The sequence below is a fragment of the Dryobates pubescens genome, chromosome Z (genome assembly GCF_014839835.1).
Source record: "Dryobates pubescens isolate bDryPub1 chromosome Z, bDryPub1.pri, whole genome shotgun sequence".
Taxonomy (NCBI): domain Eukaryota; kingdom Metazoa; phylum Chordata; class Aves; order Piciformes; family Picidae; genus Dryobates; species Dryobates pubescens.
In genome coordinates this window covers 78,428,416-78,443,547 of record NC_071657.1, presented here as the reverse complement: position 1 = coordinate 78,443,547, position 15,132 = coordinate 78,428,416, and the positions used below count along the sequence as shown (strand labels likewise).

Genomic DNA, 15,132 nt, shown 5'->3' with positions numbered 1-15,132 from the left:
GCCCTTGGCCTTCTGTGCTGCCAGTGCCCATTGCTGGCTCCTCTCCAGCTTCTGCCCCCCAGCACCCCAAGTCCTTCTCTGCAGGGCTGCTCTCAGTCTCCTCTCCCCCAGCCTGGATTGGTCTCCAGGGCTGCCCTCAGCCAGCTGCAGGGCCTTGACCTTGTCCTTGTTGAACCTCCTGAGGGTCTCCTGAACCCCTGCAGGCTGCCCAGGTCCCTCTGGGTGGTTCCCCTCCCAGCCTTCAGCCTCACCACCAGCACCACTCAGCCTGGAGCCCTCTGCAGGGCTGCTGAGGCGGCACTCAGTCTCTGTGTCATTGATGGAGATGTTGAGCAGCACTGCTGCCAGGGCAGACCCCTGAGGGCCCCCACTTATCCCCCATCCCCACCTGGACATGGAGCCATTGACCACCAGCCTCTGGCTGTGACCACCCAGCCCCCTTCCTCAGCCCCTGGCCAGCCCCCCAGCTGGGAGGGAAGGCTGCTGTGGGGCCGTGCCCATGGCTGGGCAGCACTGCTGCAGCCCCTGTGGATGACAGCAATCTGGAGTGGGGAAGCAGGCCCAGGGCTTGTTGCAGAGGGGCTGAAGTGACAGAACCTTTATTACAAACAGAGAGGGGCTGCCCAGAGGGCAGAGCAAGGCAAGGCTGAAATATCCCCAAGCAGCAGCAGCTGCACTCCAAGGGCCAGTGCCAGCCTGGCACAATCCCTTCACCCCTGGGGGTGAGGGCAGCTGGCAGCCCCCAGCAGGGAGCTGCTGGGTGCCAGTCAGAGCTGGCAGCTGGAGAGGATGTCTTCCACCAACCTCTTGTAGAGCCAGGCGTCCCCCCTCAGGCGGCGGCGGCGGACGCCCAGGGCGCCGGCGGCGCCCAGCTGGCACACCTCCAGCTCGAAGGCCAGCGACACCATGCCCTGCTCCCACTGGCAGCACAGGCTGTACCTGTGCACACAGGGGAGACACAAGAGTCCCTCCCTCACACCAGCACTGCCTGCTGGGGCGAAGGGACCCCTGCAGACCACCCACACCCACCCCCCCACACCAAGGCAAGGGGCACCCAGGGCACGGGAACACAGCCGGGCGGGTGGGGAGGGCTCCAGAGAAGGAGGCTCCCCCAGGGCACAGAAACACAGCTGGGGGCAGGGGGATGGAGGAAGGCTTCAGAGAAGGAGGCTCCCCCAGGGCACAGCAACACAGCTGGGGGCAGGGGGATGGAGGAAGGCTCCAGAGAAGGAGGCTCCCCCAGCCCCTCTCTGTGTGGTTTGGGATTACCAGGAGCACTTCACAGCTGCTGAAGCCACAGCTGGAGTCCTGGGGCCAGTTCTGGGCTCCCCAGGTCCAGAGGGACCTGGAACTGCTGGAGGGAGCCCAGGGGAGGCTGGGAAGAGGCTGAGGGACCTGGAGCAGCTCTGTGAGCAGCAAAGGCTGAGAGCCCTGGGGCTGAGAGCCTGGAGCAGAGCAGAGGGGACCTGAAGAGCTAAAGGAGCTGTGGGGGGCAAGAGGCTGGGGCCAGGCTCTGCTGAGTGGTGCCCAGGGACAGGCCAAGGGGCACAATCTGGACCCCAGGAGCTTCCCCCAGCTCCCTCAGCTGCTCCTCCCCAGCCCTCTTCTCCAGACCCTTCCCCACCTTTCTTGCCCTTCTCTGCCCCTGCTCCAGCCCTCAGTCTCCTTCTGGCAGTGAGGGGCCCAGAGCTGAAGGCAGCACTCAAGCTGCAGCCTCAGCAGTGCCCAGCCCAGGGGCACAAGCCCTGCCCTGCTCCTGCTGATCCAAGCCAGGATTGCTGTAGGCAATGAACCTGCTCTGAGCCTTCCCTGGAGGTGTTTCAGGGGAGGTTGGATAAGGCCTGGAACAACCTGAAGATCACCCAGTTCCAACCCCCCTGCCATGGGCTCTGCCCATGGCAGGGGGGTTGGAACTGGGTGATCTTCAAGGAGGGTTGAAACTGGATGACCTCCAAGGTCCCTCCCCAAGCCAGAGGGAGCTGTGTGTGGGCAATCTGAAGCCACCCCACTTCCTACTCACCCACTGAGGACATACTCCACGTGCTTCTGGGTCAGCACAGCCATGATGTCACTCAAGACTTGGTCTGGGTTGAAGAGCTGAGTGGTGGTGACGTTGTAGTGTGCCTGGCAAGAGGGTCCCAGAGCAGCCAAGGGGTGGGGGTGGGGGTAAGAAGGCAAGACACAAAGAAGAAGAAGAAACAAACATCACAAAAACCCTTTCACCCCTCCTGGAACTCAAAAAACACCCCCACACACATAGGGACATGAATGACAGCAAGCTGACAAAGCAGAGAGGAGCTGGAGAGCATCCAACCAGGCTGACCCAAAGCCACCTGCAGAGCTTCTCAACACTGAGGTCAGCAGCACTGAGGACACAACCAGCAGCTGCTGGGCAGCTGAAGACCAGAGCAGCTCCAAACCAGGAACCATCCTCAGATCCAAAGCAGAAGGGATGGGGCCAGGGCAGCGTGGAGGCTGTCAGGAGCCAGGGGGTGAGCCCCTGGAGAGGGCAACAGAAGACAGGAGCATGGTGGAGGTGGTGGAGCTCAGGGCAGCCTCCTGGGCACACCCCACAGCTGAGACTGGGCACTGCTGACACTGAAGGGCAGGCATGGCACCAAGTGGCTTCTCAGTGATTTCAGGGGCTTCTCAGGGACCTTAGTGCCTTCTCAGGGACCTCAGTGGCCTCCCAGGGACTTGAGTGGTTCCTTGTGGACTTAAGAGGCCTCATCATGTTAGCAGCAGAAAGGCAGCTCCTGAGCTGGCTGCTGCAGGGGGTTTGCATCACACCTATGGCTGGATGGAATGAGTTCTCCCCTGAGTGCATTCCTGGACAGCTTTCAGAGGCCATGAGGGAACTGTGCCACTACTGTACCAGGCCATGAGTGCTCCACCAAGCTCCTGGAGTCCCAGAGGCAGATGAGAGGAAGAGCAGGCCATAAAGCAGCCTGAGAAATGAAGAGAGGCTGAGGGTGCTCAGGGGGAGCAGAAACTCCCTTCAGAGCCATGTGGGCCCTGCCATGAGCGCTGCAAGGCTGTGGCAAGCAAGGTCCACCTCCCTCTGTCCTGCTCCAGGGTGGCTAAAACAGGAGGCACTCATTCTGCCTGTGCTAGGGGGAAAAGAAAGGGAAGCTGCTGCTGAAAGGATCAACTCTTGGAGACACTCAGAGCTAGCTCCTGAACGATCTGCAGCCAGGACTCTGCTGCTGTCCCACCAGCTGGTCAGGGTCTGCAGCCCAACAAACTGTCCTGAGCTCCACTGGCTGCCACTTTGCCTCTGGCAAGGGCCTCCTGGACAAGCTTCCAGCTGCACTGCAGGAGCTGAGGTCCATTTACACAGGCTGCAAAAACACAAAGGGCTTCTTTTTACTGGGTGGGCAGCTCCCTGCCCACCTGCAGGTGTCCTGGCAGCTACAGCAGGCAGCCAGCTGAAGGGGCACAGCACTGACTGCCATGGAGCTGCTGTGGCCTCTCTGCCAGCCTGGCCTCTCCCACGCTGCTCATGTGCCCCAAGCACAGCACACACAGATTCAGGGGCAGGTTCCTCCTGGAGTGGCTTCTGAAGAGCACTGGATGATCCTGAGTGCTGCATGCACAGCACCAGAGTGCACAGAGCCATGGGATGGGGTGGAAGGCACCTCCAAGGGTCACCCACTCCAAGCCCCCTGCACTCAGCAGGGACAGCTGCAGCCAGAGCAGGCTGCCCAGGCATACAGCCAGCCTCAGCTTGAGTGGCTGCAGGGATGGAGCCTCCACCACCTCCCTGGGCAGCCTGTGCCAGGCTCTCCCCACCCTCCCTCTGCACAGCTCCCTCCTGAGGGACAACCTAACCCTGCCCTGCTCCACTGCCAAACCACTGCCCCTGGGCCTAGCCCCACAGCCCCTTCTCAACAGTCCCTCCCCAGCCTGCCTGCAGCTGCCCTGCAGAGATGCAAATGCAGCTCTCAGCTCTGCCTGCAGCCTTCCCTTCTGCAGGCTGCACAGCCCCAGCTCTGCCAGCCTGGCCCCACAGCACAGCTTCTGCAGCCCTCTCAGCATCTTGCTGGCCTCCTCTGGAGCCTCTCCAGCAGCTCCAGGGCTCTCCTCTGGTGGTGTCCATGGCAGGGGGCTTGGAACTGGATGATCTTCAAGGTTCCTTCCAACCCAAACCATGAACCCTGGACCACAGAAACCTAAGCCCAGAGCCCTGCAGCCATACCTTGAGTTTCCTTGGGCCATCCCTGGTGTACCTCCTCTTCTTGCCTGGAGTCAGCATTGTGATCACCTTATCCAGGCCTCTTTCAAGGCTTCCAAAGATCTTGGCTTTCCTCTTCCTCTGGCTGCTGCCCACCTGAGCTGGGTGGAGGTCTGAATCCACTGCAAGGCTCCTGTGGAAATGACCAAATTTGTTTTTTGTTACTCATAAGGGTGGTGGTCAATGGCTCTGTGTTCAGGAGGGGATAGGGGATAAGTGGGGGCCCACAGGGGTCTGCCCTGGCAGCAGTGCTGCTCAACAACTCCATCAATGACACAGAGACTGAGTGCAGCCTCAGCAGCCCTGCAGAGGGCTCCAGGCTGAGTGGTGCTGGTGGTGAGGCTGAAGGCTGGGAGGGGAACCACCCAGAGGGACCTGGGCAGCCTGCAGGGGTTCAGGAGAGCCTCAAGAGGTTCAACAAGGACAAGGGCAAGGTCCTGCAGCTGGCTCAGGGCAGCCCTGGAGACCAATCCAGGCTGGGGGAGAGGAGACTGAGAGCAGCCCTGCAGAGAAGGACTTGGGGAGCTGGGGGGCAGAAGCTGGAGAGGAGCCAGCAATGGGCACTGGCAGCACAGAAGGCCAAGGGCAGCCTGGGCTGCATCCAAAGCAGTGTGGCCAGAGCTGCAGAGAGGGGATCCTGCCCCTCTGCTCTGCTCTGGGGAGACCTCCCCTGCAGGGCTGTGTCCAGCTGTGGGGACACCACCAGAGGAGAGCCCTGGAGCTGCTGGAGAGGCTCCAGAGGAGGCCAGCAAGATGCTGAGAGGGCTGCAGAAGCTGTGCTGTGGGGCCAGGCTGGCAGAGCTGGGGCTGTGCAGCCTGCAGAAGAGAGGGCTCGAGGGAGACCTAATAGCAGGCTCCCAGTACCTGAAGAGACTACCAGAAGGCTGCAGAGGAACTGTTCCCAAAGGCCTGGAGGACCAGGGGTAGTGGTTTGAAATGAGAGCAGAGCAGATGGAGATTGGATGTGAGGAACAAGTTCTGCACCAGCAGGCTGCTGAACACTGCCACAGGCTGCCCAGGGAGGTGGTGGAGACTACATCCCTGGAGACATTGGAGGTGAGGCTGGAGAGGGCTCTGGGCAACCTGATCTGGTTGGGGATGCAGGGGGTTGTACTGGGTGAGGGTGGTCCTTTCCTACCCAAACCATTCTATGTCTCCAAGTGCAGTGTAAGAGGTTCTGTGTGAGTCAGCTGAGGTCCAAGCCCAGAGATGTGCCCAGAAGCTGCAGCTCTCTGGGGCCACTGGAGCAGGAAGCAGCTCACACAAAGGCACACAGCAATGTGCTCTGAGGAGAAACCCTAAAAAAACCTAAAGAAACCCTAAAAGCACTTCTGCACCTTTTCACTGCCTCCAGAGCTTCACAGCAAATGTCAGAGGAGGTTTGTGGAAGGACTTCAACCAGAGGAATGGAAACAAGGAGCCTGCTGTTGTCAGAAGGCTTCCCAAGCAGTGGTTGGATCTCAGGCTCAGAGGATGTCAGGGGCTGGAAGGGACCTCTGGAGATCTCCCAGTGCAAGCCCCTGCGAGAGCAGGAGCAGAGAATCCAGCACAGGTCACACAGCAACACATCCAGACAGGGCTGCAAAAGCTCCACAGAAGGAGACTCCACAACCTCTCTGGGCAGCCTGCTCCAGGGCTCTGGCAGCCTCCCACTGCAGAACTTCCTCCTCCTCTGGAGCTGGAACCTCCTGGGCTGCAGTTGCCATCCACTGCCCCTTGGCCTCTGGCAGGCTGCAGCTGAGCAGAGCCTGTCCCCTGCCTCCTGACCCCCAGCCCTCAGCTCTTGAGAGACATTGATCAGATCCCTCTCAGCCTTCTCCTCTGCAGACTGAACAGCCCCAGGGCTCTCAGCCTCTCCTCCCCAGGCAGTGCTCCAGGCCCTTCCTCATCCTTGTAGCCCTCCCTTGGGCTCTGTGCAGCAGCTCCCTGTCCCTCCTGAGCTGGGGAGCCCAGAGCTGGCTGCAGTCTTCCAGGTGAGGTCTCAGGAGGTCAGAGCAGAGGGGGAGGAGAACCTCCCTGGCTGTGCTGGACACACTCCTCTGAATGCCCCCCAGGACCCCCTTGTCCTTCTTGGCCCCCAGGGCACATTGCTGTGCCAGGCAGAACTTGCTGCCCCCCAGCACTCCCAGGTCCTTGTCCCCAGGGCTGCTCTCCAGCAGTTCCCCTCCCAACCTGTGCTGCTGCAGTTTGTTCTTGCTGCCCAGCTGCAGGACTCTGCTCTCATCCTTGTTGAGCCTCAGCAGGTTCCTCTCTGCCAGCTCTCAGCCTATTCAAGTCTCTGAATGGCCTCACAGCCTTCATGTGTCTCAGCCAAGCCTCCCAGGTTGGTATCATCAGCAAACCTGCTGAGCAGGCTCTCTGTCCCCTCACCAGGGTCATTGGTGAAGATGCTGAACAGGAAGGCCAGCCCTGCTCCAAGACAGAAGTGCAACACCAACACCTGGACCTTTACCTTGCTTGCTGCAGATCCTCAGCTCCTCTGCCTCCCTCTGGCTCTGTGGGGCTTGCAGGCCTCTCCCTCAGGATGGCAGCAGGGATGTGGCTCTCTGCAAGACAAGCAGCCAAGCCACAGGCAGCTTGATTGATGCACAAAGGGTTTCAGGAAGGGTTTATCATCATCAACTACGAGCCCAGATCCCTTCTGTTGTTTTAACAGAGACTTATAAACAGATTGGGTGAGGCCTTGAGCAGCCTGGGATGGAACTGGAGGATCTTCAAGATCCAGGGTGCATTCCCCTTGGAATTCACAACCATTCCCAAGCAAAGCTGCCCAACATACCTGTGCAGCGCTGGAAGGGAGTGTTTGGCACTTGTGCCTCCAGCTGCTGCCTCTTTGGGAAGGGAGTCCCTGGAAAAGGCAGCACCAGGGGCACCACCTTCCTCCCAGCTGGCTGCGTGCGATTGTTCTCTTTGTTCTCATCCTGCTTGGAGGACACTTTTCTGGTGACTGGAGTGGATGGTGGGAGTTCCCTGTCCTCCAGCTCAGCAGCATGGCTTGAGGGCTGCAAGAGATGTGACCAGAGGCAGGCATGGAACCATGGAACCAACCACACAGCAGTCACAGAATGGTCTGGGCAAAACTGAAGGCAACCAAAAACCCAAACACCACAACTCAGAGACCCACAGAGGGGTTTGGGTTGGAAGGGATCTCCAGAGCTCACCCAGCCCAACCCCCTGCACTCAGCAGGGACATCCTCCACTAGATCAGGTTGCCCAGAGCCCTCTCCAGCCTCACCTTCAGTATCTCCAGCCTCAGCCACCTCCCTGGGCAGCCTGTTGCAGTGTTCCAGCAGCCTCCTGGCGCAGAACTTGTTCCTCACATCCAATCTCCATCTGCTCTGCTCTCATTCCAAACCATTGCCCCTTGGTTGCTGAGCAGAATGCCCCAGAAGCTTTCCAGGACTTCCCATGCCCTCCAGAACCACCACCAGCAAGCTGGCATCTCTTTATCTGCTCTTCCACACCCTTCAGCTCCCACATTTTAGGGCAGATTTGCATTGGACATCAGGAGGAAGTTCTGCACAGTGAGGGTGGGGGAAGACACTGAAACAGGCTATGGATGCTTCCCCCTCGGGAGGTGTTCCAGGGCAGGCTGGGTGAGGCCTTGAGCAGCTTTGGCTTGAGGGTGATCTTCAAGGAGGTTTGGAACTGGGTGGTCTTAAGGTCCCTTCCAACTTCAAAGCCTTACCAAGCTCTAGCCCAGCTCCAAGATCTTGTTTATAGAACCACAGCATGGCTCAGGCTGGAAGGGAGCTCAGAGCTCATCCCCTGCAGCTTCCCCACCATGCCCAGGGACACCTCTCAACTGCACTCAGCTGCTCAAGGCCTTGAACACCCCCAGGCAGGAGGCAGCCACAGCCTCCCTGGGCAGCCTGTGCCAGAGTCTCTCCACCCTGGCATTGCAGAACTTCTTCCTCAGCTCCAGCCTGACCCTGCTCTGCCTCAGCTCCAAACCATTCCCCCTGCTCCTGTCTCCAGACACCCTCATGGGAAGTCTCTCTGCAGCCTTCCTGCAGGATCCCTTCAGGTCCTGGCAGGCAGCTCTGAGGTCCCCCTGGAGCCTTCTCCTCTCCAGGCTGCACACCCCCAGCTCCCTCAGCCTGGCCTCACAGCAGAGCTGCTCCAGCCCTTGACCACCTGTGTGTGCTGTACCTTATCCTTCCCTCCTCACTGCCTCACCCTCCAGATGCTGGTTTCATGCACATCAAGAAGTCAAAGCTCAAGCTCTCACCCCATGAACCATGGCCTGGGAGGAAGCTGCAATTGTTTTGTTCAGCTGTGCACTTCACTCATTTCTCTCCTCAGTTTGTGACTCCCCTTGGCCAGGGTGAACCACACCTCTAAATACATCATTATTTGCCCCCTCCCACAGTGAGAACAGCAGCTCTTGGGTTCAGGGCTTAGTTACTTATTCCTCAAAACACCTGCTTTTTCTTGTGAGCTTTTAGGATTAATCTTTCTGGTGGAGACTCCTCAGGTGCAGAAGATGCAGCAGGAAACTCCATGGACCCAAACACAGTTGGCAGCTGACTGCAGCCTGGCATCTCTCTCTGGGTCACAGCTTGGTCAGGCTGGAAAGGAAGAGATTCAGCTGAGGTTCCACCATCCAAAGCAAGGTTTCAATCAGGAAAGCTCCATTACAGTCTTAAGCCTTAATTGCTTTTTAAGCTGCTAATTGATTGCTGGCAGCTCATGGAGGTTTCACCTGTTTGGGGCCCCAAGCTTTATGGTGTGGCTCTAACATTGCCATTGATGATTTGTCCTTTGAGGTTTAGGTTGGACACAAAGGACAAGGGACAGGAGAAGAGGAAATGGACTCAAACTGCTCCAGCAGAGCTTAGAGGAAGTATTTCTGCCCCAAAAGGGCTGTCCAAGGCCTGGCCCAGGCTGCCCAGGGCAGTGTTGGAGTCCCCATGGCTGGAGGGGTTTCAGAGCTGTGTAGCTGTGGTGCTGAGGGCCATGGCTTGGTGCTGCCCTGGGGCAGTGCTGGGCTCAGGGTTGGACTCCATGACCTTAAAAGTCTCTTCCAACCAAGACAGTTCTGTGACTCTGTGTGAAGTTACCCCCAGAGCACCCCCAGCAAGGCATCACTCACCAGTTCTGTCAAGAAGGGAAGCAACTGATGACTAAACAGCATCAGTCCAGGCTGGGGGGGATGAGACTGGGTCTTAGTCCAGGACTGAGGGGCTCCTACCTATACATTTAGGCCTCTCTTGCTTTGTGGTGCATAAAAAACCAACCAACAGCCACTGGAAGGTGAATTTTGAGCTTCTGAGGTTATTCAGCACAGTGCAGTGGTGATTGTGTCACAGGTGGGGGCCCTCAGGGGTCTGCCCTGGCAGCAGTGCTGCTCAACATCTCCATCAAGGACACAGAGACTGAGTGCAGCCTCAGCAGCCCTGCAGAGGGCTCCAGGCTGAGTGGTGCTGGTGGAGAAGCTGAGGGCTGGGAGGGACCTGGGCAGCCTGCAGGGGCAGCCTGCAGGGCTTCAGGAGAGCCTCAGGAGGTTCAACAAGGACAAGAGCAAGGCCCTGCAGCTGGCTCAGGGCAGCCCTGGAGACCAGTCCAGGCTGGGGGAGAGGAGACTGAGAGCAGCCCTGCAGAGAAGGACTTGGGGAGCTGGGGGGCAGAAGCTGGAGAGGAGCCAGCAATGGGCACTGGCAGCACAGAAGGCCAAGGGCAGCCTGGGCTGCATCCAAAGCAGTGTGGCCAGAGCTGGAGAGAGGGGATCCTGCCCCTCTGCTCTGCTCTGGGGAGACCTCCCCTGCAGGGCTGTGCCCAGCTGTGGGGACACCACCAGAGGAGAGCCCTGGAGCTGCTGGAGAGGCTCCAGAGGAGGCCAGCAAGATGCTGAGAGAGCTGCAGAAGCTGTGCTGTGGGGCCAGGCTGGCAGAGCTGGGGCTGTGCAGCCTGCAGAAGGGAAGGCTGCAGGCAGAGCTGCTCCAGCCCTTGGATCACCTTTGTGGCCTCCTCTGGCCTCTCTCCAGCAGCTCTGTGTCCTTCTCCTGCTGGGGACACCAGAACTGGAAGCAGGACTGGAGCAGAGTTCTGAGCAGAGCAGAGCCCAGGGGCAGAATCCCCCCTCCTGCCCTGCTGCCCACACTCCTCTGGCTGCTGATGTGGAGCTGCTGCTTGGAGGCTGAGCAGGGCTTTGGCTGAGTGCACAGCAGCCAGGGCAGCACTGCACCAGCCTTGCCCTGCTGAATTCCAAAGCCTTACCTTGAGGGCTGCAGGTGGTGTGGTGCTGCCATGGCCCTTCAGAGGTGGAGGAACCCTCAAGGAAACTCCTTTGCCACGACCCTTCTTGGAGTGGAGCAAGAGGTAGGTGGCTGAGATTTGGTCATATTTCCACTGGGAAGAGAACAAAACAGAACCCAAACTCATTTCATCAAGCACAAAGCAAGCTCAGCCTCCAGAAAACTTGTGAGCCACTGCAGGTTGCTCTACCTGACAGGCACCCCTGATGCTGGAGCCTCTCAGTGCTGAAAGCAGCTGGGAGATGGGTGGGGGTTTGGCTCTTCTCCCAAGCAACAAAGGGACAGGAGAAGAGGAAAGAGCCTCAGGTTGCACCAGGGGAGGTTTAGGTTGGACAGCAGAAGAAACTTCTTCCTTGAAAGGGTTCTCAAAGCCTGGTCCAGGCCTGCCCAGGCAGCTGTTTGAATCCCTGTCCTTGGAGGAGTTTCCCAGAGGCAGAGCTGTGGTGCTGAGGGCCATGGTTGGGCTGGAGGACCTGGAAGGGCTTCTCCAACCAGAATGATTCTTCCAACCCCACTTAGATGCATTCCTGTGTGCCCTGCTCTGGCAGGGACGTTGGGCTGGCTGATCTCTGGAGATCTCTGCTAACCCCTAAGATTCTCTGGTTCTCCTCATTCAATGTCACTTTGATCACCCAAGTGTCACTGCAGAGGATCCTCACTATGTGCCTGAGCCCTGGCTGCTCTTGGCCAGTTCAGGATGTGGGGGACACAGACCAGCCTGAAAACTGAAGCTGGGGCCAGACTCCAACACCTGCAGTGAGCTGCAGAGCTCTCCACTCAACTTCAGCCACTATTTCACCCAAACTCTGAGGTTTGTTGGAAGGCCTTCCCCATTCCTCTTGGGTGAAGAGTACTTGGGTGACGTTTGCTGCATCTTGCTGGACTAGTTGCAAGGGATTTGAGGTCCTCAAGCCCTCCATGCAGGTGCCACAAACCTCTTTTTTGCCCTGTGCAGATCACTCAAGACTGTCCTGTAGCTGCAGAACAGGGAACATTAACCCCACACAAACCCACCCTGAGCACCACACTCTTGAAAAGCTCTGCTGCTGCTGCTCTCACCTTGAAGAGAATTTGCCAAAGCCAAGAACTAGGTCACTGCCACCACCTGTGCTGGGCTGCAGCCAGAGCAGTGAGGGCAGAGGGCAGGAGAGGGGATTCAGCCCCTGGGCTCTGCTCTGCTGAGACCTCACCTCCAGTCCTGCCTCCAGCTCTGCTGTCCCCAGCAGGAGAAGGACACAGAGCTGCTGGAGAGGGCCAGAGGAGGCCACAAAAATGATCCAAGGACTGGAGCAGCTCTGCTGTGAGGCCAGGCTGAGGGAGCTGGAGGTGTGCAGCCTGCAGAGGAGAAGGCTCCAGGGGGACCCCAGAGCTGCCTGCCAGGACCTGAAGGGATCCTGCAGGAAGGCTGCAGAGGAACTTTTCCATGAGGGTGTCTGGAGACAGGAGCAGGGGGAATGGTTTGGAGCTGAGGCAGAGCAGGGTCAGACTGGAGCTGAGGAAGAAGTTCTGCAGTGCCAGGGTGGTGAGACTCTGGCACAGGCTGCCCGGGGAGGCTGTGGCTGCCTCCTGCCTGGAGGTGTTGAGGGCCAGGCTGGATGAGGCCTTGAGCAGCCTGGGCTGGTGGGAGCTGTCCCTGCCCATGGCAGGGGTTGGAGCTGGATGAGCTTTGAGATCCTTCCCAACCCAAACCATTCTGTGACTCCATGCACAGAGAAGCAGCAAAACATTTAGTCTGCAGTGAGACTTTCCAGAGCAAGCTTAAAGCTTTAAGGGCCTTCTACAGCCCACCAGGTCACTGCTAGCACTGAGGCTGGATTCTGGGAGCAGTCAGGTCCAGGTTTTGCTGTTTGTACCCAGAAGTGACTTGGTTTTAGTTTTCCATCTGTGAACAGTAACACCAATAAAACCCCACCACAAACACAGACCCAAAGTTATTCTTTGATGCCTGGGAGATGCTCTGTTAGTTTTATCCTGCCTCTTTTTCCTCCCTCTCTACTTACTGAAGCACTTCAGAGCCAAGTGGCAGCCCAGCAGGCAGCACCTGGTCTTCAGCTGTATGCTACTGGAAGCCTTTTGTGACTCCTAAGGGATTCAGAAGGATTTTCATCTGGTAGTGGAGGTGGAGTGGGGTGGGGAAATAAATCAGAGGTTTGCTTTTGTTATTGTTGTGTTATGCCAGGGAAACAGCAGTAAGCAAACACAGTAATGGAAACACTGCAAAGGCAGTAATAAAAATCATTACCAGCACAATTAGAGGAAGAAACAGGGCACAACCCCCAAGGCCAAAGCCAAAACCAACCCAACCTAATTTTGACTCCAGAGCTGTAGCTGTAAGCTAAGAAGTTCTGGAGATCTGCAGCAGTCTGCACACAGCAGATGCCACACCAGGGTGGTGTCTGGTGACTGATCATTCATCCTTACCTGGGAGATCAGCTCCAGCATGCTCTCCCTGCTCTGCTGATGGAACACAGAGAGCTCTGCCACACAGTCTTCATCAAGGTGTGCCAGCTGCAACAACACAGTCACAGAAACATGGAATGGTTTGGGTTGGCAGAGCCCTCCAAGCTCACCCAGTCCAGACCCAACCTCAACCCCACCATGGGCACCAAACCCTGGCCCCAGGTGCCATGGCCACAGCTTGCTGCAACACCTCCAGCCATGGGGACTCCACCACCTCCCTGGGCAGCCTGTGCCAGTCCCTCACCACTCTGGCACCACAGTAATTGTTCCTCATGCCCAGCCTCAACCTCCCCTGGCACAATTTCAGGCCATCTCCTCTTGTCCTGTCCTTGTTCCCAGGGAGCAGAGCCCAAGCCCCAGCTGGCTGCAGCCTCCTCTCAGGGAGCTGCAGAGAGCAAGGAGGTCTCCCTCAGCCTCCTCTGCTCCACACCAACCCCCCCCAGCTCCCTCAGCTGCTCCTCCCCAGCCCTCTTCTCCAGACCCTTCCCCACCTTCCTTGCCCTTCTCTGCCCCTGCTCCAGCCCTCAGTCTCCTTCTGGCAGTGAGGGGCCCAGAGCTGAAGGCAGCACTCAAGCTGCAGCCTCAGCAGTGCCCAGCCCAGGGGCACAAGCCCTGCCCTGCTCCTGCTGCCCACACCATTGCTGCTCCAGCCCAGGATGGGTACTGAAGCCTGAGGCTTTCAAGGGGTCCCACAGTCCATATCAGCCTGGAAACTACTAAGTCCATCACCCATGCTTTTACACCCTGCATTTTATACAGCCAGCACCAAACCTGACCCTTGCAGGGATCAGACTGGAACAGTCAAACAATTTCACCAAGTCCACAGCCTGGCCCTTCCTGGGTGAGAGGCTGCAGATGCAGGAAAGCTGACAACAGAGGACATTTGTCAGCAGAGTGGAAGCCACCCTTTCATCTCACCATAAACCTACACAGCTGCCAGAGGTGCTCACCACTTCCAGAGGCAATGGGGAGGGAAGCAGGCAGCAGAGGGAAGGTGCACCTTAGCTGGAGGAACAGTGGCATCCAGTGGCCACAGGGAAGCAGAGCTGCAGAGCTGCTCACCACCTCCAGGAGCCTCCCACACAAGTACAACACAGGACAGAGGCAGGAACAGCATTCCTGAGGATGCCTCAGTCCCTCTGTCAGTGCTGCTGACCAAGCTGTCCAACAGCACTGGTGCCTCAGGAGTGGGTACTGGGAGCAGTGCTGATGGAACAGCTCTGTGGGTGACATGAGCAGGGCCACTGAGGCTCCCTGAGCCTCAATTCCATCCCTTCGGGGGTGACACCAAGCTGTGAGGCCTTGTTGAGAGGCTGGAGGGAAGGGATCCAGCCAGAGCCTCCTGGACAGGCTGCAGGGCAGGGATCCAGCCAGAGGCTCCTGGACAGGCTGCAGGGCAGGGATCCAGCCAGAGCCTCCTGGACAGGCTGCAGGGCAGGGATCCAGCCAGAGCCTCCTGGACAGGCTGCAGAGCTGGGCCCAAGCCAACCTCCTACAGTTCACCAAGGCCAAGGTTCCTGCAGCTGGCTCAGGGCCATCCCCAGCACCAATCCAGGCTGGCTGAGGAGTGGCTGAGAGCAGCCTGCAGGAGAAGGCCTTGGGGGTGTCAGCTGGTGACAGACTCCCCAGGAGCCAGCAATGGTCCCTGGCAGCCCAGCAGGCAGCTGTGTGCTGAGCTGCAGCCAGAGCAGGAGAGCAGCAGCACTGGGAGGGGATTCTGCCCTCTGCTCTGCTCTGACCCCACCTGCAGCACTGCCTCCAGCTCTGGGACCCCCAGCACAAGAAGGACCTGGAGCTGCTGGAGAGGCTCCAGAGGAGGCCACAGAGATGAGCAGAGGGCTGCAGAACCTCCCCTGTGGGGCCAGGCTGGGAGAGTTGGGGCTGTGCAGGCTGGAGAAGAAAAGGCTGCAGGGAGACCTCAGAGCAGCCTCCCAGGACCTGAAGGGGCTCCAGGAGAGCTGGGGAGGGACTTGGGACAAGGGCTGGTGTAGGAGACTAAATCTTGTCTCTCTTGATGTGACTCAACAAAGATAAAATCACCTTTGCTGCTTGCCCAGACAATAGCTGATGTGTATTGGGCAGATACACATTGGCCACTGGATAAGGACTCTCTGGAATGTGCACAGACAAAATCATCTCTGCCCATCAGCTACCCTGGAAAGGGAGGATGGTGCAAGATTG

At 58.4% G+C, this 15,132-nt stretch overlaps 1 protein-coding gene across 1 annotated transcript in view; it reads right to left on the bottom strand.

The window, feature by feature from the left end:
* Window positions 1-767: 767 nt before the first annotated feature.
* MELK (maternal embryonic leucine zipper kinase) overlaps window positions 768-15,132 on the bottom strand; it is a 28,962-nt gene continuing 14,597 nt past the window's right edge. Inside the window, exons 10-18 of the mRNA XM_054177800.1 lie at window positions 12,913-12,999; window positions 10,454-10,585; window positions 8,659-8,805; window positions 7,111-7,236; window positions 7,014-7,065; window positions 6,577-6,643; window positions 4,199-4,367; window positions 2,021-2,124; window positions 768-939 (exon numbers count right to left, since the gene is read on the bottom strand). Of these exons, the coding sequence (XP_054033775.1) occupies window positions 768-939; window positions 2,021-2,124; window positions 4,199-4,367; window positions 6,577-6,643; window positions 7,014-7,065; window positions 7,111-7,236; window positions 8,659-8,805; window positions 10,454-10,585; window positions 12,913-12,999 (1,056 nt within the window). The remainder of the gene's footprint in view (window positions 940-2,020; window positions 2,125-4,198; window positions 4,368-6,576; window positions 6,644-7,013; window positions 7,066-7,110; window positions 7,237-8,658; window positions 8,806-10,453; window positions 10,586-12,912; window positions 13,000-15,132) is intronic.